Raw genomic sequence first — 27882 nt, 5'->3', positions numbered from 1 at the left:
GGTCGGCCACCGTGTCCTCCTAACTGGTCCCCCTGCCTCCACTATTAGGTCCCTTAATCAGTGACCCACCCAGGTACCCAAGTGAACTTTAAAATCCGACAGAGCCTTGCCTCCGTGGAACGAGAGCCTAGAAGGAGAGGCAGCATCTACAACTGAACGGATCTGTCACAGAGGGTTATGAAAGGAAGCCATGTGGGAGTGTAATTTAGGGGGGGGGGAGGGCGGGGTCGGGACAGTCCCCCAACATTTCAGTTATCATCTGAAGGATGAGTGGAAGTTCTCTGAGTGAGGTGTAGAAAGACCTGGAGGCAGAGAAGAACTTGGCCTTTTGGAGGAATTGGAAGGAGGCCAGTGTGTCAAGAGCCTGGGAGGTGGTGGGGAGGGACTCTCGGTGGTTCAGCACTGGCCTCTGTATGTGCCTTCACCGCTCTGCACCATCTGGCCCTGCTGACCTCCCCAAACTCATTTTGAGTCCATTTCCTCTACAAAGGTCAAGGCAAGGTGCTGGCCGGGAATGGAGAAGTCCGACTCCCAGAAAGCCCATCTGCCCAGCGTGGCTGTGGTCCTAGTGGGTGAATCTCTCAGGGTGCCTGAACGTTGTCCTGCTTCCTGGGCCTGGTCTGGAGGAGATAAGCTGGCCACTGTGGCAGGTGTGGGCTGGGTGGGGGTGGGGAATTGCTAAGGAGAGAGAGTCCCGTGTACACTTGCTTTACAGCCTCTGCCCTGTGCCTTCTTTCCGCTCTTCCCAGCCCTCAGGAGAGACTTGCCAAGTGTGACAGCCATGCCTCGGCGCTCACTGGGGAAACTAACCCGAGAGCAGTGCCCAGAGCAGATCGGGGAAGCTGGGGAGATGCCCTGGGGACACAGGTTTAAGAGGCAGCAGGGACCAGCAGGGTATTAGAGGGGTGCCTGGCCTCCGCAGGTGGGAGGACAGGGCTGTCTGGGTATACTGCTTTGCTCTTTAGTGCATAAAAACGGCCTTTTCTGCCCTCGCTGGTTTGGCTCAGTGGATAGAGCATTGGCCTGCGGACTGAAGGGTCCCAGGTTCGATTCCAGTCAAGGGCACGTGCCGAGCTCTATCCCCAGTGGGGGGCGTGCAGGAGGCAGCCGATCAATGATTCTCTCTCATCAATGATGTTTCTATTTCTCCCTCTCCCTTTCTCTCTGAACTCAATAAAAATATATATATATATATAAAAAAAGAATAATTGAATAAAACAACAACAACAAAAACAGCCTTTTCTGGTATGTGTGGCTGGGTACCCAGGATGGGTCCCAGAGGAAGAGGTGTCCCCCAGAATTGCAGGCGGGGTAGGACCTTGGGGAACAAGTCTAGAGTGGCATGGAGGTGAGAGAAATAAGGGTGGGGCTCTGCTTCTAATTCTAACAACAGGGTCAGCAGATAAGGGACTTTGAGGGAACTTTGCCATGTTCTCTCTTTTACTCTGATCTTTACACAAATCCTCAGAAAGCCTCCTTAGGTTTCATAAAGGAGAACAGATGACGGAGGCTGTGTCGGGTCCTGTTCTGGCTGATGGAGGAGAAAGCCAGGTCAGACACGCGGGCAGTGATACTTAAAGTGGGAGCAGGCAGCCCATCTGTGGGGCCCAGAGAAGAACGTGGTGGCAGGAACCAGCTCCAAGTTCAGTGTGATTTCCATAGGGAGAGGTGGCTTTGGATGAGCTGGAGACACCCCCAGTCCTCAGAGTCCCCCCTTTCCCTTCTTCTTTCCCCAGCTCCTTGGCTAAGCAAAGAGGTGGACACAGCTGTGGGCAAACACCTTTATTCTGACCAAGTCTCAAATTCCCCAGGGCAGGAGCGAGGCTGGGGCGGTGAGTGCCGCAGGGGCTGCAGCCCAGCGTCGGCCGGGGACAGATGCGCAGTGCTTCCTCTAGTGTGGCTGGAGGTGGCTCACCAGAGGGGGTCACTTGTTGGGCACCTCAGCGTCCACCTTGGCAAAAGAATGAATCCTCGTTCCGAGGGAAGGAAGCCGGACTCCACCGATGGAGTGGAACCCTGGGACTTGCTCCTGTTCTTGGATCTGGTTTCTGAGGCGCTGGATTTCTAGGCGTTGCATTTCAATAATTCTCCCAGTTTCTTCTTGCTCATTCAGTCTCACGGTGGGAGCGACGCGGTGTGTGACCTCACTGGGCCCTGTAAGGGACAGAGCAGGGTGAATGCGGGCCTGTCATTGGACTGCAGCATATCCCCCCTTCCTCCCTCCCTGCCTCCTCAAAGTTTTATTGAGCACCTACTCAATCCCAGATGCTAGGGATACAAGGTGGAGAAGTGAAGAGACATACTTGAGAGTGATAGCCAAATGCTGACCTCAGCCCAGCACCTCTCCGGAGCCCCAGGCTGCTGGCCTTGAGGCCACTCCCGTGCAGGCCGCTCATTCTCCCATTCTCCACCCCAATCAGGGTGGCGCTCTCCTGTTGACGTTGGTTGGCTTCTAAACCTCCAGTGCTCCTCCTCGGGTAAAACCCCTGCTCCTGGAGACAGACCCCTCTCTACCCCTCCTGGTGTGGCCACTCATTCATGTTCCTTGAGGACTTTCCCTTAACTCTCCCGTCCCCAGTCATTCTCAGATGCTGCCATCATCCTGGGCAACGCTGGTGTCCACCAGGGTCCAGGGCTCATCCATTACCTAGCCTCACAGGCTGGACCCTCAGCAGGAATGTTCTTGGCTTCCACGATGTGTCAGCACCCACTCCTGTAGTTTCCCCTCCCTTAGCACACACGAGGTCTCCATTCTCCCATCATGACCTCTCTTACTGCCTTATGCTCAAGGCACCTGTTCTTTGACTGAGTTTGGACCTCTTCTTCCTGGACAACTCTATTTCTTACCTACCAAATGGGATCTTTTTACATCCACTCCCTTTTCTGTCCAGTTAGATCAATTTACAATAGCATCAAAAAGAATAAAATACTTAGGAATAGACTTAACCAAGGAGGCAAAAGACATTTACATTGAAAAGTACTTAAAAAAAAAAGGAAAGTACTTTCCTCTTACACTACAAAGCCACCGTAATCAAAACAGCCTGGTACTGGCATAAGAATAGACATATAGATCAATGGAACATAACAGAGAACCCAGAAATAGACCCAAGCCATTAAGTTGAATTAATATTTGACAAAGGAAGGCAAGAGCATATAATGGAGTCAAGAGAGTCTCTTCAATAAATGGTGTTGGGAAAATTGGACAGACATATGCAAACAACAACAACAAAAAACTAGACCACCAACTTACACCATATACAAGAATAAACCCAAAATGGATAAAAGACTTAAATGTACTAGTAAGTTGTGAAACCATAAAAATCCTAGAAGAAACCATAGGCAGCAAAATCTCAGACATCTCTCATAGCATTATGTTTACAGATACATCTCCTAAGGCAAAGGAAATTAAGGAGAAAATGAACAAATGGGACTATATCAAAATAAAAAGCTCTGCACAGCAAAAGAAACCATCAACAAAAGGAAAAGAGAGTCCACTCTATGGGAGAACCTATTTGGCAATGATACATCTGATAAAGGGTTAATATCCAAAATATATAAGGAACTCATACAACTTAACAGAAGGAAGGCAAACAATCCAATTAAAAAATGGGCAAAGGACCTAAATAGACACTTCTCCAAAGAGGATATACAGATGGCCAAGAGACATATGAAAAAATGCTCAAAGTCACTAATTATCAGAGAGATGCAAATCAAAACAACCATGAGGTACCATCTCACACCTGTCAGAATGGCTACCATCGACAAATCAACAAATGACAAGTGCTGGCGAGGATGTGGAGAAAAGGGAACCCTACTACACTGCTGGTGGGAATGCTGACTGGTGCAGCCACTGTGGAAAACACTATGGAGTTTCCTCAAAAAATTAAATATGGAACTGCCATTTGACCTAGTGATCCCACTTCTAGAAATATATCCTAAGAAACCCAAAGCACCAATCAGAAAGAATATATGCACCCCTATGTTCATAGCAGCACAATTTACAATGGCTAAGATCTGGAAACAGCCCAAGTGCCCATCAGGAGATGAGTGGATCAAAAAGCTGTGGTACATTTGCACCATGGAATACTATGCAGCAGTAAAAAAGAAGAATCTCTTACCCTTTGAGACAGAATGGAGGGACCTGGAGAGTATCATGCTAAGTGAAATAAGTCAGTCAGAGAAAGACAAGTATCACATGATCACACTCATGTGGAATCTACATAACAAAATAAACTGATGAATGGAGTGGATCCAGAGACATGGAAGCATGGAACAGAGGCGGAATCTCAGAGGGAAGGTGGGGGAGATAAACAACCAAAGACCTTGTATGCATTTATGCATAACGCATGGACACAGAGAATAGGGTGTTGAAGGCCTGGGGTGAGGGGGGCTGTGGCGGGGGCTGGAAGGGGTCAATGGGGGGGGGGGGAAAGGGGACATATGTAATATTTTCACCAATAAAGATTTATTTTTTAAAAATAAATAAAAATAAAAGTTACAATGATAGAAGAACTGGGCTGGCAGTGAATTGTTTTTTAAAAATAGAAAAAGGAAAAAAAGTTATGTTTTTTTAGTGTATAGAAATGCAACTGATTTTTGTGTGTTGATTTTGTATTTTGCAATTGGAATTTTTGATCCTTTGCATGAAATCTCCCCTTATTTTCTTTGGAAGGCTAACATTTAATGATGATGGCCCTGTTGAAGGTCTATCATTTTTTTTCAATCCTTACCTGAGGATACTTTTTAATTGATTTTTAGAGAAAGTAGAAGAGAAAGGGAAAAACAGAACTATCATGTCAGAGAAGAAACACATCAATTGGTTGCCTCCTGCAAGTGCCTTGACCAGGGCCTGGGCCAGAGTGGAGCCTGCAACCGAGGTATATGCCCTTGACTGGAATCTAACCCAGGACCCTTAGGTCCGCAGGCCAATGCTCTATCCCTTGAGCCAAACCAACTAGGGATGGCGAGGGTCTATCTTTAACCATTCTATTAGATACTGGGCGGATCAAATAACTTTTTAAAATGTCCCTTTTGTTTTCAGGCCCACTTTACTCCCACTTCCAGAGATGTCAGCTTCTGCTAATTTCTGAGCCTTTTGAGGGTTCTGTGATTAGGTTTCCTCTAGTTTTCCCAAACCTGGCTTAGGAGTCAGGTTTCTTGTGCCTATGAAGTGGAGTTACCACTCATGTATCCATTTTCAGCTTTCCAATTTTTATGTCTCTTTCTTTCTTTTGGGTTGTTTTTTTTTAGATCTTATAGTTTACTTGTGCTATTTTAGTAGGTTTTCAATGAACCATCTTTAATTAGAAGTTCTAATGATATGGTTTTAGTAATTGAAAACAAGCAGGTGTATCTAGCAGACCTGTTAGTTAATTGTGTGAATAAAAACTTAATAATAAATGCTGCTAAAACTAAAATGGTGGTTTGGAGATGGCAACCTCTCCTGTTTGGAAAAAAAATTCTTAAAAGCCAACCAAACTCGTCAATTCCTTAAACAACTTGAGGGTGTAAATTTTGAGTTAGCCTGTCTTGGCGGGCCCATGTTCAAAATCAGAGGTTTGACTTAGGCTGTACATGATCAAGGCAGGCAGTTGGTAATATATGTCTCCAACTGTTATCCTATCTAATAAAAGAGTAATATGCAAATTGACCATACCCCCACTACACCACAAGCCACGCCCACCAGCCAATCAGGAGTGAGTATGCAAATTAACCTAACCAAGATGGCTGTGGCCACAGAGTGAGCAGGAGGCTTGGGTTTCCCCGGTAATGGAGGAAGTCAAGCTTTCCGCACACCCTGGCCGGCCTAGGCCTCCACTAAAGGCTACAAAGTTTCAATTATAGAAGATAAATAAATCCCAACAAAAATGGCGGCAGCCATGGAGCTGGAGAGAGCAGGAGGCTTGAGTTGCCCCTGGCGATGGAGGAAGCCAAGCTTTCTGCACACCCTGGCCGGCCTAGGCCTCCACTCAAGGCTACAAAGTTTCTTTCTTTTTTTTTTAAAATTTCTTTATTGATTAAGGTATCACATATTTGTCCTCATCCCCCCATTCCCATCCCACACCCCTCCCCATGCATGCCCCCACCCCTCTGTTGTCCTTAACCACTGGTTAGGCTCATATGCATGCACACAAGTCCATTGGTTGATCTCTCCCCTTTACCCTCACCCTCCCCTGCCTTCCCTCTGAGGCCCGACAGTCTGATCCATGCCTCCTTGTTTCTGGGTCTGTTCTTGTTCATCAGTCTATGTTGTTCATTATTTCCCCTAGATGAGTGAGATCATGTGCTATTAGAAATACACTTATAAGAACCGAAAATGAGAAAAGCAATAATGGTTATGCTGACAGGCAAATGAATCAGTCTGTAGTGAGTTTCTTTCTGGGCCAACAGTTCTTTTGAGGCCCAATTTCAATGTCAAGGCTAGAAAGTTTCAATTATAGAAGATAAATAAATCCCAGATACCAGGGCCTCCACTTGGGTCGCCGGGGGGCGTGGCCGGCCTGCAAACCACCACAGGACCCTCGCCCAGGCCACCCCACGCCCCAAAGGAACCCCCACCCTGATCCAGGACACCCTTCAGGGCAAACCAGCTGGCCCCCACCTGTGCACCAGGCCTCTATCCTATCCAATAAAAGAGTAATATGCAAATTGACCATTACTCCAACACACAAGATGGCTGCCCCATGTGGTCAAAGATGGCTGCCCCCATGTGGACACAAGATGGCCAGCAGGGGAGGGCAGTTGAGAGGGACCAGGCCTGCAAGGGAGGGCAGTTGTGGGCGATCAGGCCAGCAGGGGAGGGCAGTTGGGAGGGACCAGGCCTGCAAGGGAGGGCAGTGGGGGCGATCAAGCCTGCAGGGAAGGGCAGTTGGGGGGGACCAGGCCTGCAGGGGAGGGCAGTTGGGGGGGACCAGGCCTGCAGGGGAGGGCAGTTAGGGGTAACCAGGCCTGCAGGGGAGGGCAGTTAGGGGCAAACAGGCTGGCAGGGGAGCAGTTAGGCATCAATCAGGCTGGCAGGGGAGTGGTTAGGGGGTGATCAGGCTGGCAGGCAGAAGCAGTTAGGGGCAATCAGGAAGGCAGGCAGGCGAGCACTTGGGAGCTAGCAGTCCTGGATCGGACTAAAGTGTCCTCCTGTATCAGGTCACATCCACCTGTGAGGACCTACCACATTCAAATATATGCAGGTCCAAAATCCTTAGAGTTAGCCACAGTGTCAGAATCTTTCAGATCTTAGAGCAGCGATTTTCAACCTTTTTTCATCTCATGGCATGCAGAAACTACTAAAATTCTTTGGCCCATCAAAAAATATATACTAGTATTTTTTGCTGATCTGACAAAAAATAGGTATAATGTTGATTTGTTCACATTAGACAGCTATTTTGTTGGCTCTTGTCATTTCTTTTATTTGACAATCTAAGGGAAAAGAGGCCCCAGGGGAGGGCAGTTAGGGGCAAACAGGCTGGCAGGGGAGCAGTTAGGCATAAATCAGGCTGGCAGGGGAGTGGTTAGGGGGTGATCAGGCCTAAATGAGCAGTCGGACATCTTGAGGGGTCCCAGATTGGAGAGAGTGCAGGCTGGGCTGAGGGACACTCTCCCCCCCGCATACATGAATTTCATGCACGGGGCCTCTAGTGAACTATAAATATCTCCCATGAGAAAACTACATTACATGAGTGCCATGATGTTTGCTTTGTTTAAAAATAATCCATGGTGGGTGTGGGGGCAATTACTGTGGGGTAGGGACACTGATGAAGCAAGAGTGACAGAAATTGATGCTTGTTGAAGTTGGGGGATGGATTCATTAGACTTTTCTCTCAATTTCTGAATATGTCTGAAAATTTCCATGATTGTAATAAGAATACCATAGATAGATATATCATACCTCATCCTGAGGATGTCTCAATGAATTATTTGCTAGGACTCTCAGGCATATTCATTTGTAAAAAATATTTTATTTATTTTTTACAGAGAGGAAGGGAGAGGGATAGAGAGCTAGAAACATCGATGAGAGAGAAACATCGATCACCTGCCTCCTGCACCCGCGCCCCCCCCCCCCCCCCCCCGCACTGGGGATGTGCCTGCAACCAAGGTACATGGCCCTGACTGGAATCGAACCTGGGAACCTTGAGTCCACAGGCCAACGCTCGATCCACTGAGCCAAACCAGTCAGGGCCGAAATGTTTTTTAAAGTGAAGTTTTGCAATTGTCAAGTGCCTGGTCTTTGTAATACATGTGCTCTTATGTCATTCTTTAGATCTGATAGTGCCACTCAGATACTACTCAGAGAGTTTACTATTGTGTTAATTTCTCATCAACTCTAATGACAAGGGCACAGGAGACATACACACACTATATATATATATATATTCTATCTAATAAAGAGGGAATATGCTAATTGACCCTCACACTGTCGCAAAGATGACAGCGCCCATAGCCAATAAGGAGGGAATATGCTAATTGACTGCCCCACCCTCAAAGATGGCGGCACCCACAGCCAATAAGGAGGGGATATGCTAATTGACAGCCACGCCCTCAAAGATGGTGATGTCCACAGCCACAAGATGGCAGCACCCAGTCCCCTCAGCACCACTGGGGTGGCAGGCATGTGGCAAGGCCGGGTGCCTGCCTCCAGAGTCCCCCAGTTGCCCAGGGCCGGCCCGAGGTACAGGCAAGCCTCAGTTGGTGGCTGCCCAGCCACCCAGGACCACCTGAGGCTCAGGTAACCAGGGCCGGCTGATGCTTGCACTGCTGGCAATGGCAGCAGCAGAGGTGTGATGGGGCGTCGCCTTCCCCTGATCACTGAGTCACCTCCCGCCCCTGAGGGCTCCCAGACTGTGAGAGGGGGCAGGCCGGGCTGAAGGACCCCCCATCCAGTGCATGAATTTTCATGCACTGGGTCTCTAGCATGTATGTATGTGTGTGTGTGTATATATATATATATATATATATATATATATATATATATATATATATATATATATATATAGTTTAAGACTTACAAGAAGTTGTGAAAATAGTACAGAGAGTTCTTTTGTATCCTTCCACTACCTTTCCCCCAATGATAGTATCCTACCTAATAATAGAAAATATGCAAATTTACCGTACCTTCGCTATGCCCACGATTGGCCAGGAGGCGTGGAGGGGTGGGACTCAGGGTGGCCGGGGTGGCCTATTGGGCTGGCGGGATGCTGAGCTCGCGTCGCCAGCGGCGGCTTGAGCTCAGCATCTGTGCCATGGCTGTGCTGTGGCACAGAAGGGGCCTCTGGGGCAGCGAGCTCACGTCCCACCACGGACCATCAAAAGCGGGAGAGCTGGGTGCCTGTCCGCTCCCACACCAGGCCTTTCAGAAGCCTCCGCCGTGCCGGAGGCTTCTGAAAGGCCTGGTGCACCAGCAGACAAGCACCCAGCTCCCCCGCGATCGAAAGCAAAAGCGGGAGAGCTGGGTGCCTGTCTGTTCCCGCACCAGGCCTTTCAGAAGCCTCTGCCGCGCCGGAGGCTTTCGAAAGGCCTGGTGCACCAGCGGACAGACAGACAGCTCCCCCGCGATCGAAAGCGGGGAGCTGTGTGTCCGCTCCAGCACCAGCGGACCCCCTGCCATCAAAAGCGGGGAGCAGGCTGCTAGCAGTGTCCGCGGAGCGTGCTAGGCTTTGCGGGGCAGTGGATATGGCCTGGATGGCAGGTTAGGCCTAGGGGACCCTACATGTGCATGATTTAATCATGCACTGGGCCTCTAGTCTTATATAACCTCAGTACATGAGACAACTCATATTTGAAAGACCCGGTCCTCAGCAATGGGATGTTTTGTCAAGGTTTCTAAGCTTTATTCCTGAATGTAAATCACCAGAACACAATATACTTGAACCATGTTGGCTTAATTTTCCACAGAAATGCCTTACCCTCTTGGTTTTTATTGACTGTCCAGGTAAGAAAGAAATGGACACCTGAAGAATGTTTTTTTAATTGTCTGAAAACCTACAATTATAGACTATCAATTATATTATTCAACACCCCTTTCATAAGCATCCATGTGATAAGCTTTTCATGCAATTTAGTGCCAGGGAAAGGTTTCTTTCTCCAGAAAAAGAAAATTCCTTTATCCATAAATGAAAACTATGTAAATAATCGTATTTCTTTGTTTCCCTTTTTGCCTTGGTTGTCAGAAATTCAGAGGAACTTTAGGATATAATTATAGTCATAACTCATTTATAATTTCTAATATCATCTCCCCCTCTCCCTTTAAATAGTCTCTGATTTTTTATGTGTCTTTAATTATACTGGTCTTCCATCCCTTATCCATAGTTCTAAGAGGCGCAAAGCTCTAAAAATGAAATGCATTTTAAAATTATGAAGTGTAGTGTAAATATACAGCTGTTTCACAAAAGAAACACTACTGTAGGGCTGCCATGTAATATACAGTATACAGTATGCTCTAAAACAATGATTTTCAACAGGTGTGCTCCAAGAATTTTTTAAAACATGCAATACCTGACTATTTAGTCAGGGCCACTGACCTCTTTTCCCTTAGATTGTCAAATAAAAGAAATGTCAAGAGCCAACAAAACAGCTGTCTAGTGTGAACAAATCAACATTATACCTATTTTTTGTCAGATCAGCAAAATATACTAGTATATATTTTTTGATGGGCCAAAGAATTTTAGTAGTTTCTGCATGCCACGAGATGAAAAAAGGTTGAAAATCGCTGCTCTAAGATCTGAAAGATTCTGACACTGTGGCTAACTCTAAGGATTTTGGACCTGCGTATATTTGAATGTGGTAGGTCCTCACAGACCCTTTAGAGAGCAGGTGTGTGGCATGGGAGGCTCCCAGAAGGCCATGGGGTGGATGTGACCTGATACAGGAGGACACTTAGGAGAGGCTACCTCGGAAGCCAAAGGGTGACCTGCCCATGGCTGCCATTGGTCTGATTGTCCCAATGTCCATCTCCTTTAGCCACTGGGGACAGTACCTGTTTCTGGAGCCTCTTGTTGTTGGAATTTCTTGGTCGGTTTCAGAGCTGCTTCAAGGTCATAGACCTGGGAGCGGGTGAACTTCAGCTCCCTGCGGAGCTCATTAATCTCCTTGATGAGGGAGACATTTTCCTGCATAAAAGGAGGAAAAGAGAGTGAATATGGATGAGTGATCAGTGGGCGCAGGGCATTGCCCTGGCTAGGGGCCGAGGGTGTGGGGAATGGGTGGGGTTGGTCCTGAACCCAGATTAATTATCTGGTGCCTCTACTGGGGTATGAGTCTTCGTCCTAGCTCATGGCTCAGCCTCTTGAGGCATCAGCTAACTTACCTTCAGGTGGACTCTAGCAACATTAGATACAGACAGTACACACAATTTCCATCCATCCAGGCTCTTTCCAACACCAACAAACTTTTCTAAGAATTTCATATGAATTTAATGCATTGAAGAAGCATAATAACCCTGTAAGTAGATTCTATTATAATCACAATTTTACAAAAGAGGCAATTGAGGCACAGAAAGGTTATGTAACTTGCTCCAATTACATAGATAGTAAGTGACCGTGTCAGGATTCTGAGCCTGACAGCCTGGCTCCAGAGTTACAAGCTCTTAAGTACTGTGCTGTCCTTTATTCATTTTTTTCATTAACTGTTGAGCCTATATTTATAGGGTATCTGCCATGTCCCTGAGATGTAGACAGAAAAAGACATGGTTTCTGCCCCCCACAGCATACTGTTTAGTTAGGAACCCAGAAAAGTATGTGGATAATTAACATTTGCAACATCCATCTGAAGTTCACTTCTCTTGTGTTTGATAATATCCATCCATCCATCCATCCATCCACCCACCTATCCATCCATGCATCATCCATCCCATATGTATGAGTACCAATTATGTGCCAGGCACTGCGCTGACCCTGAGGTATACAAAAAGTGAGACCTGGTTTTGAGGAGGTTAAGGTTTCGTGGGGGACCTGGCACAGTGCAATGCGTGGCTGCCCTGCGGAGAGGCAGGAGTGGGGCACAAAGCACAGGTGCTTAGCTCTGCCGGAATGACCAGGGTGGATTCCTAGGAATAGGTCCGTGGGCTGAGGCTTGAAGGAGCTGCCAAGGAGAAGGTAAGGGGGTCCTAGACAACTGGGACAGCAGGAGAGAGGCAGAGAGTAGGACACGGCGGGTGGGCGACTAGCAGCAGTTCTGCATCCTGGAACACCCAGTGAGAGAGGGGAGTGGCAAGGAGTGAGGATGAAGGGCCTGCTGGGCGCCGGGTGGTGGGGGCTCTGCCCCTGGGAACACTCTTCCCTTCCCACACCTCAGATCACTGCCTTCCTTTTCTTACTCAGCACGAGGGCAGCAAGGGTGGCTCTGCGGAGGTGTCCCCTTCACCACAGGCCCAGAGAGACACTGGCCATGTTGCTCTGAGCCCACAGCCTCAAGTACTTGGCTTGTCTACAGCGGCACCTCCCATAGATCACCCAAAGGAATCACCTGAGGATCCTGTTAAATGCGGCTTCGGACTCGGTAGGTCTGGAGCTAGTTCTGAAAGTCTCCATTTCTAAGGAGCTCCTAAGAGATGCTGCCGCCGGTGTGTGAGCCAGGCCATCAGTGGGTAGCAAGGCCCTGGAGGTCTGACTACCAAAACAGTCAATGCGGGCCAAACCTACATGGAACGGACTTGTGCCGGGAACAAGCTGAGCTTCCACTGGGGACATTGTGAGTGTGGGGTCTGAGCCCAGAGAACGGGATGATCCCAAGCACTGTTCTCACTGAGTTCTGACAGCACGTCTGGGTTATGGGGACATGCCCGCGGAGCCCAAGAGGAACACCCCATCATAGTCTTTCCCCCCAGAGCCTCTGTGTCTAAGCATGTCAAACATACCTTCCGATTTTCAGTGTATCACTTAATTTCAGTGTTCTTCCCTCCCTCGTGGATGAGGTGCCCAGTCATTGTCAACCGCCTGTTCTCAGGCAAGGCCCTGTGCCTGTCTGTAGACAGTCAGCAGCTTTTCTCCATCTGATCTTTTACCCTTTTAACCCACCCAGGCCTGGGTGATGAATCGGCCACATTTCCTCCCAGATGCTCTCCAGTGAAAGTCTCTGCCAGCCCTCCCCGCCTCTCCCCATCAAACTTCTCTATGCTGACTCTGTATCGTGACACAATCAATTAAATGTGTACCTGTATTTATGGGGTTCTAAGACCTTGGACTCTGCCTTGCCTGTAAGAGGTGCTCCATAAATATTTGTGGAATGGGTAGGCAAATGAATAACGAATGCAGTGGATACCAAGTTGAATAAGACGAGATTCTTACTAATGAGGAAATTATAAACCAGGGGGTAAAGGTCAGGCAGGGGAGAGAAGACCGAGAGGAGGCTCGGGAGAGCTGCAGTGAGCTCATGGGCCACTCGCACACTCGGGGTTCTCCTCTCCTCTCACTTGGTGTCGCTCGGCTTCACTCTCCTGCCTCATTCAACAGAGTAACAGTCATTAGAATAAAAATTAGAGGCTGAGGGTACCATGTCCCCAGTCCTCTCCATAAACTTCTGTAGTTACTTCTTCTTGGTCATCTCTATCCATTTGGTCACTGAACCCTGTGGATTCTGTGTCTGAACAGAATTTCGTGTCTATCCTTCCTGCTGTGATTCCTAACCAGCTTGCAGCATCTCTCTCCTCTGCTACTGTAATGCCCCCAAGTGGACCCTGCCCTAGTTTTCTCCCCGACTCTACCCTCCACAACCCTGTCACATGTCTGGGACTTCTGGCTCCTGATACCTTTAGGTGTGAATGCCTCTTTCTGACCCCACTATCAGCCTTGGGCACCTCCATGATGCTGGTCACCTAACGAACCTCCAGGACATGGCTCAGTCCTTATTAGAGTGTGACCGAGACCCATGCAGCCTGATTCCCCTGTTGTGTTCGTTCGTTCATTCATTCATTCATTCACTCACTCACTCACTCACTCACTCACTCATCCATTCATAAAAAAATCACTTAAGAACGAGTTCCTGAAAGCCTACTATGCACTGGTCATGGTGCCAGACACAGGAGGTCCAGCTTGGATCCAATGCCAAGAGATGCCCTGAGAGTTTGAAGAGGGGTGCTCACCCCATGTGAGGAAGGCTCCATGGGGTGGCAGGGGACAGGGAAGAGTGTTTCAGGCCTGGAGTCAAGAGGGAGCAAGCAGGAGATGAGGCACTAAATACTTGATGAAAATAATAATAAAAGTAATATAATAAGAGTAATCATAATTTCAAGGGTTGATTTGGCTCCCTAAGGAGTACTTTCTGGGGTGGTTCGTGCTCCGAGGAGTCCAGAGGTCACACCGAAGTCAACTGTACAGGCAGGCATACCTCGGGGAGATAGTATGGGTTTGGTTCCAGACCCCTGCAATAAGCGAATAACACAACCCAAATCGCATGAACTTCTTGGCTTCCCAGTGCATATGTTATTTTTACCCCACACTGTAGTCTGTTAAATGTGTAATAGCATTATGTCTAAATACAATGTATAGACCTTAAGTAAAAAATACTTTATTGCTCAAAAATGCTGACCTTCACCTGAACTATTGGAAAACATGGCACCGATAGTGTTGCCTGATGCGGGGTTGCCACAACCCTCCAATTTGTAAAAAACACAGTGTCTGTGAGGCCCAATAAAGCAAGGTATGCCTGTGTGAGCTTTGAGTAGCTTTCTGAACTTAAAACGTGGACACAACAGTTTGCCGAACCTTCTGCTCCTGATCCCTCCTCAGTCAGGATGGCCTACAAAAGCCCTCCAATTCTCCAGGTCCCCACTCAGCAACTCTGGCAGGGAAAAGCTGGCCCAGGCCCGGCAGGTGCCAAGTCACCAGGTATGTAAGAGAGACTGGCTGGGGATGCTAAAGTCTGTTTATACAAAAAACCTTCTACCTAAAGGGGCTGTATCAAGCTGGCCAGGTTTGCCTTTTGTGGAGACTGTCGCCAGAGAGCCACAGATGGGAACAGACTGGCAGTTAAAACACCCACGGTGGGAGGGAAGGGAAAGAATGCCTATAGCACCCCCTACTGGCTTTTCCTGAGTTGACATCTTTAAGAATGTGGCTGGGTGGAAAGAACAGGCGACTGATTGATTCGGTGAACGTAGAAGCCCTGCATTGGTGGCATTTTTCTGGAACCCACAGGTCTCGCCATCTGCCTCATTGCGCAAATGAGCCATTTCTCTGTTCCTCTTTCAACCTTCTCACATGTACTCTGACATTTCTATTAATCATTTCTACTCTGAAATGTCTTTTGACATTTTCCCCTTCCAAGTCCTTCTCGTCTTCCTTGAACACGGGTTTTCCTGCCACTCGCCTTTCCACCTGCCAACGAACTTAACCCCTTTGTAATACCCCTGCCCACTTAAGAAACCTCAGATGGCACCTGCTTATAAGATAAGCTCTATGCTTCTTGGTGTGGCATGGAAAGCCCTTTCAATGGAACCCTAAACTACACACTGTTCCAGTGGGTCCTTTCTCCCTGCCCCCACACTGTGCAATAAAGTAAGGTCTGTGGACTCCTGAGTTCCAACCACCCCACGGGCCTCTCTCTTCTCTGCCTGTCCTCGGGTAGTGCCCTCTGCTGAAAGGCTCTTCCCCATTTGCTCCCAGTCCACTCTCTACTCATCCTTCATGGCCCGCTCAAATGCCACGTCCCCTAACTGAAGCCCACCTCCGTGGTGAGCTCACAGCACTGCATACACGGTGTGGAGCAGTGCTTACTGTATCTTGCTCACGTTCCCTGGCATAGAGTTCCCTACGATGAGCTCCCTGAGGGTAGGCACACTATCACACTCATCTTGGAATCCTCCATGGACGGCCAGAACTTGCCATGTAAGAAGCCCTCAAAGCATGTATACTGAAAGAGCAAAGTATGTGTCCTAGATATTTGTATTCCATAGCAACTCCTATTTTCATATCTGCAAGTGTGCTGGAGAATGAGTAGGGAGGCCCTGTGCTCCCGTCTGAACATGCAAATGAGACAGTGACCTCATTTTCTGTTTTCTAATGAGTTTCTCTCAGATGCCATGTCCGCCCTGGCCTTCCTTGCCCTTTATTTGACTGAAGTGTCAGGGCCTTGGAACCTGCAGACACAGCTCCTTACCAAGGCGCCAGGCATCCAGGCCACCAGCTGGGGGCTCTGGGGTCAGTTGAGTGGCCCCCTCTCCTGTCCTCTCAGCCCACAGGTACCCCTGGTCCATGTGGTGGCCTTCCAGGCTCTCCCTCAGGATTTCCTTGGTTTGTAAATAGATCTCTTGCTCGGGGGACAGGAAGGAAAGAGCATTTCTGAGCACCTGTTCTGGACCTGGCCAGTGCCAAAAGCATCCTATTAGATCTCTCGTTCAAACCTCGCATTACCTTGCTGAAGTTGGTGTTTTCTTCCCCATTTTATAGATAGGGAAGGCATTCCTGAAGACGTTAAGGACTTTACTCGTGACGTCCCCACTAGAGTGGCTGAGGCAGGACAAGCGGGGTCTGCCCAGCGCCAGTGCCTGCCCGACTCCTTGCCTGACCCTCTCCTTCAACTCAAGATTAAAGAAAGGAACAATTTTTAAAACCCAGACCAATGGTTTTGAAAGTTTTCCTTTAAAAAAAAAATCTTCCAAACAAAAGTTTACAGAGCCTGCTGTAATCAGCAAGGAGGCCTCCCCGGTTGAGGGTGGGGACCCTGCCTCCCGGTTCCCCTCTTGCTCCCTGCAGTTGCCTGGGGCACTTCTGCGGGCTCCGGGGCACAGGGGTTTACAATGCTGCTCAAGAAAACACGCTTCCAGGGACTTCCCTCTGCCCGGCACTGGGGAGTGGCAGGGTTGGGCAGGAGCCCTGCCTGATCTCCTCTGCTCCTTCTTCTCCGACTTGCACCCTGCCCAGCAGGAGTGGGCACACAGCCTCTGGGGTAGTGAGGAGCAAAAGAGGACATGATGCCCACCCCGAGCAGCCTCAGGTGCTGCTTGATCCTGGCTAGCCTGCAGTCTTCACTTTCTTTCCTTTTCCTTCTTCTCCTTGGACTGACACTTACTTCGGGCGTCTGCTTGGCATGGAGACAGGCAGCTCACCCCTAGCCCCCTCCCCACCCCCCACCCAGGCCTGTGCGCTGAGAGCTCAGCAATGTCCCCTGCTGACAGCGGCTCCTGCAGTCCCACTGCCCCACTGCCCAGCACGAAGCACTCCCTGGTGGGCTCTTCACGCGTGGGGGCACTCGAGACCCTTAGCCACGGCTCTGTGTGTCAGCTGCTCGTGCCTAAGGGTCCCACCTAATGATCCACTCCTGTCTCTGGGCCTCTGACTGCTTCCAGGGTCCTGCCGTGGGGCAGTGGTTATTGATGGTGTGGGCTGCTTTTAAACCGGGGCTGTTTGTAAGATGGCGCGAGACCTACCGTGCCTGGGCCTGGCCTGAACTGCAGTGCCCTCTGCCCAGGGGTGTGTGGGCTGGCCAAGCCGGGCACTGGTTTGTTTCCATCCAACTGCAGCCCATCCCCATTCCAGTATTTTAATTATGGCATTAAAGACATATAAGCATTAAAAGGTATGTGCCTTATATAGGGGATTCTGATTAATTCATATTAATTGCCTCAGACGATACTGATACCCAAACAGAAATCTGGCAGGAGAAGGCCTGGCAATCCTGATAACGCGCTTACGTGGAGGCGGCAGTAATGGGGTCAGGCTCTCTGCACAGACTATGGAGGATCCGGCAGGTGGGTGTGGAGAGCTCATTAAATCAGAGTGAGGCCAACTCTTGGGGTGGGTGTGGTTAGCTCTGCACCCAAGAGATAAGGGTAGGGACCTGAGGCACCAGAAAAGTCAGGCGAGGTGGGCGGAGACAGGCGTGTTCAGAGGAGAGAACTTGGCCAGCAGGGACCATGTGATACCAGCAGCAGAATAAAAAGCAGCAGAACAAAGTAGGTGACATAAGAGTTGGGAACAGAGGAAAGGAAAAGGAGAGTGTGACTCAGGAGAGCTAAAATCACGGGGATGAAGGTCCAGAGGGGACGGGGCAACAAGAGGAGTGAGGCAGGACACAGGAGTGCTTCAGATAAAGATGGGGCAGGAAAAAGAAACGGATGAAGTTGGGGGGATGCTTGGGCATTGGGGGGCAGGCCTGGGCATAGAGATGCCTAGGAAACCTCCTTGGCGGGCTCTGGGCCATGTCACAGCCAGGGCAAGCTCTGGGAGGTCAGAGGAGAGGAGTCAAAGATAACGTTTCAGGGAAAGCTAGTGGGTCCCCTGGACCCTTGGGGAGCCCTGAGTATTGGGTGGTCTCGAGGGGCCCTTGACAGGCTCTCTCATCAGGGATGGCTCAGCCTCTGAGGGAGCCGACCCGGAGCGCGCAGGTACCTGCATGATGCGGACGTAATCACTGCGGTGCAACTCACTCTCCTTGACCACCTTCTTCTTGAGAGTGGCCAGGTTTCGCTCCAGGTGCTCCCGCTGGCGACTGTACTCCAGCTGCAGGTCTGTGTTCAGCCCTGCGATCTCCACCTGATGGGGCACAGGGGCCTCTGAGCGAGGGGAGACCGGGAGAGAAGGGGAGGGCGGGGAGGGAGGCAGAGCTCACCATGTCTGCCCGCTGCACGTACTTCTCAAAGAGACCTCGGACCTTCTCCTTCAGGGCCCGGGCCTCCTGGATGTATGCCACGCAGTTGTGAAGGTCCGTCTTAAACCGTTTAACCAGCGCCTCCAAGTCCCGCTCCTGCAATCAGAGGCGCTTACTTCTGGCGCTGAAGGAATGGACTCTCCTGGGGCGGGGGCTGCGGGCTAATGGCTGCAGAAAGGGACCACAGGAGGCACCACATCTGGGAGACACCACAGGAGGCACAACCAGGCACAGAGATGGGCACACAGCCCAGAGGTGGAGGCACTAAACCTCCGTGCACCTGGCCTGAACAGCGTCAGCTTTAAGAGGCCAACACAGACTGATTCCTTTATTGGCTCTGGGTTCCCTTCAGGACCATGGCCTTAAAAGATGAGAGGAAGCCCAGTAGTCACCCTTATTCCGTTCTGAGCCGAACTGGAGTATCGATTCTCTCCTGCAGGTCCCTGGGCCAGGGCTTCCGGACCCCCTTATTACAAAAGCTTGCCCAGGGTTTATCCTTCCTGAGGGCTGCTGTGAGTGGGTAGGGGACAATCTGACAAAATTGGGCTAGACGCCCCCCCCCCCCCCACTTCCATCAAGCTTTCTCTGATACCCATCTTCCCCTATCTCTGACATAGCGAGTCCCTCCTTTCTCCTGGCTCCCATAGCCCTTTATTCACATTCCACAATTTTCCACTGTGCATTTTAACTTTTATGCACATGCCACAAACCACCTGTCAACCTTTTCAGTTTGGGAAGGGCAGGATCTGTGTCTGTTCATGTTTGTAGCTCTGTAGCAGCTTCTAGCATTACCTAGTACAGAGCCAATACTTACTGTGGGGAATGGAAAAATCCAGTCTGATCCAAGCAGCACTGCAGGGTGCCCTGTGCCAGTGGGTGAAAGTGCAGCCAAGTCCTGGCCCAGGGCCAGAAGACCTGGCTCCCAGTATTGGCTCTCGGCTCTGTATGAACTATGGGTGCCAGGTGAAGTTTCTTAACTTCCTAATCCTCCTGGCACTGCTTTCCTTATTTCTTACAAATAAAGGACTAGAATAGGTGATCTCTGAGGTCCTCCCAGCTGCAGCATCGATTTGATAGTCAAGGCCTTTAAGCACTGACTACAAATGACTCTGAGCATGCTCCTTCCCAGGACAAACAAGCCAACGCTGAGGGCATTCACACGAAACTGGTCTCCCACCCTCGGGTCACTTTACCCAAAGTCATTGTGTAGTCTCAGGAGGGTTCAGTCATGTGAATTTGCATGGGCCTGCAATCTGGCAGGGCTGTGAGCAAGGATGCAAGTTAAAATGGGACTGTGTCTTAGCAGTGGGCTGGCTCTGCCTCTTAGAAGCCAGCTGCCCACGGCAGGCAGGTGCCAGATCCTGAATCCAAGAACCGCCAGACGCTGAAAATCCTCACACCTTCTGTCTCTCTCTGCGCATCTCCTGATCAGTGGCTCGTAATTTCTGCCACAGTTCTGTGATGTTCAGCTCCAGCTGCGTGTTCTGCTTAAAGAAACGCTCCAGTTCAGATTCCATCTGCAGAGAACAAGGAGCAGAGTCAAGAATAAGAAAGTGAGAGAATGAAAATTAGGTTTGAACCGAAGTCTTTCCGTGGGAATGTCTCCCCTGATAACCAGGACATGTCTTTTCTAGTTCCCACCTGTCCTCTGGAGTAAAACCTTTCTTCTTGCCCTGCCAGGTTTGGTTCAGTGGATTGAGCCTCGGCCTGCGGACTAAAGGGTCCCGGGTTCGATTCTTGTCAAGGGCACATGCCCAGGTTGTGGGCTCAATCCCCAGTAGGGTGTGCAGGAGGCAGCCAATCAGTGACTCTCTCTCATTGATGTTTCTATCTCCTTCTCCCTTCCTCTCTAAAATCAATAAAAATATTTAAAACAAACAAAAAACCTTTCTTCTTACTCCTTGTCTCCTCTAAAGCCCCCACCCCCTTGGCTGACATGTTAACCCAGATCACGTGTTCTATAGCTGGGCCATGAATTTTCCCCTCTTAGTTGCCTGGTTACCTTCTTCGCTTACATTCCTTATGAACGGATAACTCTCAAGTTCTGGAACCTCAACTCCACCGGGAGGCAGGGTCCTACAGGGAAGCACCTTCCTTGCCTACCTCATGACGTTGTGTGAGTGAATCTTGACCCTCTGGGGCCACAACTCATCAGAATCGATTCTAAAGCAGAAAGTTTGGAGGGACCAGCATGTAGGCATCCCCAGACAAAGGCATAAGACAGGAAAGAGGAAGCTGAGGAGGAACCTCCGCCTCACCGCTCTGTTGAAAAGGTCTTAAAAAGTACAACTGAGGAGAGTGTCCCATCTTCAAAAGAAAAAGCAGAACCCACAGGAGCTTCTGCAAGATTTATTAGTTGCTGCAGTTGTAGTGACCAAAGATGTGACTGACACCTGGAGCTTCTGATTAGAGTGAAACCAGCAGTAGCTGAGCTCTCAGCTGATTTAATTCCTCCCCAAAGGGAGAAGTGAAGTTCATTTTCACACGAAATCTGGTGGACCCTAGTGTTCCTGTTAACAGAGAGGTTCACTGTTTAGGGGGCTGGGACATTCACTGGTTTTGTTCATGGCTGGATGGAGTGGCCCCTCGAGTCTATTTCCGGCCCTCTGCTCAGATTTCAAGGCTCCTGGCCACCTTCTGGGCATCAGGAGGTCCTCATGAGCCACACTCACGTTGTGAACACTAAAGGGCAGGTTTTAGAAGAACTTTATCCTCATTATTGAAAGCACTTTGTATAGACAGAGAAGCCCAAATGTGTCTCTGAAACACCCCCCCCCCCCCCCCCGAGGTAATCCTCGAGGTCAAAGGACCTCGAGGAAGGAGTCAGGCCAGCTATCAGCCTTGGCAGCAACTGGTACCAGGGTGGGGTAGGAGGGCCTCTGTTTGATCGCTCCCCAGGTTCGGGCACATCCCCTGCCAAGAATCAATGCCATGGTTGGCGCAGTTACTGAAGGGAAGTGAGTAAGCTCTCAGGTATGTTGGGGTGGGAAGTAACCAACTAAGTCTTAAATCCAGTTGACAAATATGGCAAGGAGGAGGGAGAAACGGGCAGTGATCTCCAGGGGCCTGCAGCACATTGATTCCAGGCAGGGGGACCTCTGCTCTCTCTTTCATATTCTCTGGCTACCATTTTTGGGCCCTGAAGTCACTCAAGAATGGCAGGAGGCCCAGAGGAGGCAGCTCTCTGGTCAGCTGGGGACATCCTTCCTTATCCCAGAGGCCAGGGAGAAAGTCATTGCCAAAAGGACATATGTTCTCTGGACTGCCCTAGCCCTGGACTGATCCCATGCCTGGCTTCTTTCCTGGGCCTCCTAGAGAAAGGGCTTTGCCTTCTCCACCATAACTCTTGTGCATCCAATTCTAGTTGGGTCACCAATGCTCTCTGACACCCTTTTACTTGTTATCCTTGCTCAGCACAATTAGAGAAAATGGAGGGGGAGCAGGAGGTCATTTTGCATAGGGTGGTCAGGAAAGGCCTCCTTGAAGAGGTGGCCTATAAGCTGAGACCTTGAAAGACGAAAAGAAGCCAGTCATGTGAAGAACTGGAACCTCTGAAACAGCATTGCAAAGGTCCCGAGATGGGAAAAGCTTGGCTTACCCTAAGAACTGTCAGAAAGCCTGTGGGCTGGAGAAGGGGAGGGAGCCTGGAGATGAGGCTGGAGAGGCAGATAGAGGCCTCCTGGGCCTCAGTAGGGAGCTCGGAGTTTATTCTAGATGGGATGGGACACCATTGTGGTTCGCTGTGGCCTCTATGTGGGAGTAGACTGGAGGCTGGAGTCAAGTCCAGACCAGAGATGATGGAGGCTTGGACCAGTGTGATGGCAGCAGAAAGGAAGAAGGATTGGATTTGAGAGAGCTTTTGGAGATTGATCAGATAGGCATTGGTGATGGTTGGATATAGGGGTTAAGGGAAGGGAAGGACCAAGAAGACTTCTACACTTCTACCTTAAGCCCCTGGGAGGATCGTGGGACACTTGTACCTCACTGGACTCTCAGGAGCCCTCTTCCAGTTGCTCTTGTTTCTAATCTCCTAGCTACGTTCATCCTGTTTGCTTTCCAAAACACACACTTAATTATGCCACTCCCCTGCACAAGAGCCTTTGATGACTTCCCATTCCTATCAGATGAAGTCCAAACATGGCTTTACATAGGGCCTGAACCAACATTTCCAGTCTGAGAAAAAAATGTTGGAGGGGTGTACTTTCCGGTGCTCAAGGCTGGTGGCTGAGTACACATCGCCCCCTGGTGGCTTAAGGCCCCAAAGCCGCGGTTTCCCTTAGAGGGCCCAGAGCACGCACCTTGAGGTGCTGGTAGGGCCAAAGTCCACCCCCAGGACGGGCGAAAGCCAAATCCCAATGCACTTCGCTCTTGCACAACTGAACACCTGGTTGGGCCTTCTCTGTGGCATCCTCTGCACACACGTGGGAGCAAGGGGGGACTGTGAAGAGAGTTTTCTTTCTGTCCCTCCAGGCCACCCAGGAATAGTCGGACAGGTGGCTATGGTTTGGGGAGGGCAGGGTGTGGCAGATGCCTTCTCACCTCCTGAATCTGTTCCTTCATCACCTTGATCTCATTCTCTCGAGGTTCTATTTGCTTCTTTAGCTCCTTTATTTTGTAGTCGAGCACAAACTTGAATTTCTCTAGTTCTTGATTTTTCTTTTTCAGGTCATAAATTCGCTTCTCCTACAGGTGAGATGAGAGAAAAGCGAGGTGTCAGGAGGCCCGGGATATGGGATCCTGTTAGGCAAAGAACATCCATCCTGTGCCCCCCTGATTGAGGAGGCCACGGACAGCTCTCCTCGCTGGGGATACAAAGGCTGTGGCTCTGACTCCTTGGCTTCCGTGCCAGGACTGCGTGCATTCACTCACTCACTCACTCACTCACTCACTCACTCACTCAAGCACAGGCTGTGGCCGACGGTTTCCCAAAGCTGGCCTCGACAGCATTTCTTGTCCCACATGTTCTTGTACAATACGACCTTATGCTCCTCCATTAGGAGGTAGGATCTGATTCCTCCCCTTGCATCTGGCTGGACTTGCTCGCTTGTAACCCACAGCATGTAGATCACATGATGCTGTGTGGCTTCCCAGGCTAGGTCAGAAAAGGCCAAGCAGCTGCCACCGGTTCTCTGGGGGAGGCCATGTGCTAGGTGAGCAGCCCCACTGCACTGAGACCTCCAGGCTGGGGAACACATTAGGTGCTTTGGTGGATGGTCTTGGCTGATCCCAGCCTCCCAGGTATCCCTGCTAAGGGCTGGGCATGAGGATGAAGAAGCCACCTTATATGCTGATCTTCCCACTCCCAGCTGCTTGCGTCCCCCTGACTGAGGCCCTGCGAGGCCCCAGACACTGAGGACAAAGACAAGCCATCATGTCTAGTTCCAAACCCACCGAACCTGTGAGCATAATAAAAGAGTTGTTGGCTTTTACCACCAAGTTTTGGGGTAATTTGTTGCAAGGCAACAGTCACCAAAATGTAGGTCTATTTATCCATCAAACATTTACCAAAAGAAGACCTTTTATTAAGGTCTGAGATACTAAATAAAAATATGACACAGACCCTGCCCTTAAGGAGAAAACACTAGCTGGGGAAGCAGGTGTGTCCACCAATGTACCCTACGCGGTGACAGGTGTTGCAGAAGAAGGCGTGGAAGGTGCGTGTGTATTGAGGGTGCTGAAAATAAGGCGGTGGTTCATGGGGAAAGTGAAGAATGAGGCTGGAGGGAAGCAGGTGAAGGAGGCAAGGGTCTTGCGTGTTGGATAAAAGGTTCAGAATTTATCCAGGAGGCCAGGAGTTGGCAAACTACGGGCCTCAGATCAATTCTGACCTGTTGCCTGTTTCCACAGTTTTATTGGAACATGGCCAAGCCCATTCATTTATGGGTTGTTTCTGGCTGATTTGGATGGCAGAATTGAGTAGTTGTGACAGAGACTATACTGCCTGCAAAGAGTACACTATTTACTACCTGGCCCTTTACAGAAAAAAGTTTGCTGAGCCCTGCCATAGGCCATGGGGAGCTAGGGAAGAATCTTAAGAGGGAGAGTGACATAATTACAGAGTGTGGTGGCAGGGAGGTGGGAAGAAAGGCCTTTAGACTGGTCAGGAGGCTGATGTAATTTTCTAGGTCAGAAGGTATTAACCTCTTTCTTGTCAACCCCTCACCCTCTTTTGAGAATCTGGAGAGAGCTTTAAACCCTCCTCTAAAAAATGCCCAGATAAATACATAAACACTCACATGTAGAAATTACATGCAGAAACTGTCATTTCATCCCATCAGATGCCCTGAGGGGGCCCCATTTCACAGGTGAGAAAACAAAGGTTTAGAGAACTTGCCTAGGATCCCTTGGCTGATAATAGAAGAGCCTGTGTTGGAACCTAGCTAACTAGGCTAAAACCCATGCGTTCTCAAACATTTGACAGTAATGGTAGAGCCTGGATTTGCTCATGAGGATAATGATATAAAATCAGGAGGATATTGAGGTGGTATGTTTTACAAAATATAATGGGTCTGTCTTCTAAGTGTTTTGTGAGAAAGGGTATCCTAAAATGTGATACAAGTCTTCTGGGGTGCCCAGCAATTATGGGGCCAACACCAGGGAGTTCCTCTCTGAGTGGGCAATGGGGCAATGAGCTGCCCCCAGTCCATGGGGATGGCCCCCCCGGATACCTGGAGCAGTGGAGAGCAGGGGCCTTGCAGTCAGCTGACTCAGGTTCTTATCCCAAGTCTGTCACCTACTACATGTATGGTCTTGGGCAAGATACTTAACCACTTGGAACTCAGTTTCCTGAGCTTTACAACTGGGTTGCTCCTGGCCCCTGGGGTTGCTGGGAGAATTCAATGTGATGTGTTTACAGCAATTAGCCCAGTGCTAAGCACACAGTAGGTACTTTACTGACTGCTTATCCCTCATCGAGTTAAATAAATATGTTCTCCTGGACTTTGTCCTTATTGATGGGGTCCATCTAGGCTGCAGTTGAGGGCGGACAGGAGATGAGCCTTCACCTTATCTTGAATCGTCTCATCTCTTTCCTGGATCTCCCGCTTGAGGCCCAGGATGTCCTTCTCCAGGGACTTAATGACTCCTTGCAGCTTCATCTGCTCTCCCTTCAGGCTCTCGATGTCATTGGCTCGCTCCTCAATCTCCTTCTGCAGGCTGCTGAACTAAAGATACAAATGGCAACAACAAAGACATCAACGGCTTTGAACTGTCTCCATTCCTCCCAACTGTCTGTGAATGTAAAGAGCTCCCCATCAGAATTTGGGACAGTCAGGAATTTCCCAGGCCAAACGGAGGATGTAGTGTTCAGTCTGATAAGATCCAGTTCCATCCCTTTAAGCGGGGATGAACTGTCTTCATTGGGAGGCTCTGGAGACCAGCTCCCCGAGTGGACCCAGAGTTTTCCATGACCACACCGGCCTTGAAAGGTTAGCCTCATCGGGGTCACAAAGATTGAGCCTTAACTGGTGAGTCTTCTTAGCCATGTCCAAGAGGGAAGACATGATGGTCCCCAGACTGACTTGTAGTAGCGTGATTTCTAATAGGAAGGAACGCGGGCTTGCTTACTTGTCTTCTCTATCACTACACATTTTGGGAAAACTGTGGCAATTCTATGAGGATCTATAAACTGAGTCCCTCCTCACCCCGACCATCAGTGGCTAAACACACTGGCCAAGCCCTGTAAACTAAGCATCCTACATCCCCAAGCCGTCTCCCACCCATGGAGTCTAAACTGGAGCCAGCCAGGACTCCCTACACCAGGAGCCTGAGGACACCTCCATGTGAATGCCAGCCGTCTCACCTCCAGAAGACCTCATTTCCATTCCTATGGGGGGGTTAGCTCTGATGACTAAATCCTACTGGCCAATAGATGAACGCCCAGAGCGCGCCCATCAGCACCACCGTGAACCTCACTATCCCTGGGAAGAGAAGGGGAAGCCCCGATGGTTACCCCTTTGGAGGACGCGGTAAGGAGAGCCGAGAGAACCCTGAGGCCAGGCCACGCTCCTTTCCTAACCCACTTGCTGGAGGGGAGGCCCTTCAGGCAGGCTCCACGGCCGTCCACCCGCCGCCCCTCGCTTTCCCTGCAGTATTGCCCTTGCCCCCGCCAGGCCTCTGCGGGAACAGCCCGATACCTTCTTCCTCATGATGCCTGTTTCTCCTTTGAGCCGAAGGTTTGACTCCTTTTCATCCCGAAGCTTTTTCTCATACTTGGTTTTGATATCTTGGATTTCTCGGTCTTCATCTTCTTCAATCTGTTTCTTGGTCTCTTCAAATTCCCGAAGCTGCTGCCTGACATCTTCCTGCGCCTGGCTCAGAGAGAGGGAGAGTGTGTGCTCGGGGAGAAGGGGCGCAGGACACCTTGTGATAAGACAGCCTGGGGCGAGATGAGCACAGGGGCCCCGCGTGGGGAATGGGAGACTGAGGTTATTACAGAAATGGAAACCGAGGCCATGGGTCCCTTGACGCTTCCACATTCTTCCTGTCTGTCCTTCTACCTTCCCTTCTTTTCCTACCAGATTAGGCCTCAGGCCCCATCACTTCAACCACTGTCTTACCAACACCCCCAACCCCTCTTCTACCTCTAGCCTTCACATGGACACCCAGGCCTCCTCTATCTTTCTTCACCGAACTTAGGATACTTGTGATTTTATATTTTTGTGTGAAATTATTTGATTGTCTCTTCCATTAGATGGAAGTTCCTCAAGGGTAGAAACCCTGTCGATCATGCCCACCATTGAACTCCCAGTGTACAACACATACCAGCACACAGCAGGTTTGCAGAAAATACCTGAATGAATGAGTGAACCTTTAATTCTGCCCTCCAGATCCTAATCCAGTCCACCCTGATCTTTCACCTCCCACATGGTTCTTGAATCCATCCACTTCCCTTTATGCCTCCACCACTGCCCAAGCCACTTGCCTGGATTGCTGTCTCGGCCTCCTAACCAGTCTCCCATCTCCAGTCATGCCTCCCTCCCGTCTGTTCCCACTCTCTACTCACAGGGAGCTTTCTAACTCACAAACCTGATCATGCTACCTCCAACTTGAAAGCCTTCCATGGCTCACCTTGTCCTCAGAATAGAGTCCAGACTCTTGAGGTGGGTCTACAAGACTGTGCATGAGTTATAGCACCAGCTCACCTCTCAGCCTCAGCTGACACTCCGCCCCAAGCTCTTGCCAGAGTAACCTAACTTCAGTTCCCCCAAACATGCATGTTCCTCAGCTGCTGGGCTTGGCACACGCTGTCCCTCTGTTTTCAGCCCTCTTCCCGCAACTCTCTCCTAGCTCTTGACTCAGCCATCATTT

General features: G+C 49.8%; 1 protein-coding gene across 1 annotated transcript in view; it reads right to left on the bottom strand.

The window, feature by feature from the left end:
* Positions 1 to 1831: 1831 nt before the first annotated feature.
* The window catches only part of CFAP57 (cilia and flagella associated protein 57), a gene marked incomplete at its 5' end in the record, with an annotated part of 60224 nt that continues 34173 nt past the window's right edge, over positions 1832 to 27882 (bottom strand). Inside the window, 8 exons of the mRNA XM_079776567.1 lie at positions 1832 to 2154; positions 10967 to 11099; positions 18315 to 18458; positions 18535 to 18669; positions 19974 to 20090; positions 23113 to 23256; positions 25578 to 25736; positions 26709 to 26882. Of these exons, the coding sequence (XP_079632693.1) occupies positions 1925 to 2154; positions 10967 to 11099; positions 18315 to 18458; positions 18535 to 18669; positions 19974 to 20090; positions 23113 to 23256; positions 25578 to 25736; positions 26709 to 26882 (1236 nt within the window). The 3' untranslated portion in view covers positions 1832 to 1924. The remainder of the gene's footprint in view (positions 2155 to 10966; positions 11100 to 18314; positions 18459 to 18534; positions 18670 to 19973; positions 20091 to 23112; positions 23257 to 25577; positions 25737 to 26708; positions 26883 to 27882) is intronic.

This window comes from Cnephaeus nilssonii, assembly GCF_951640355.1.
Source record: "Cnephaeus nilssonii genome assembly, chromosome: 7".
Lineage (NCBI taxonomy): Eukaryota > Metazoa > Chordata > Mammalia > Chiroptera > Vespertilionidae > Cnephaeus > Cnephaeus nilssonii.
This window is presented reverse-complemented; position numbering and strand designations above follow the sequence as displayed.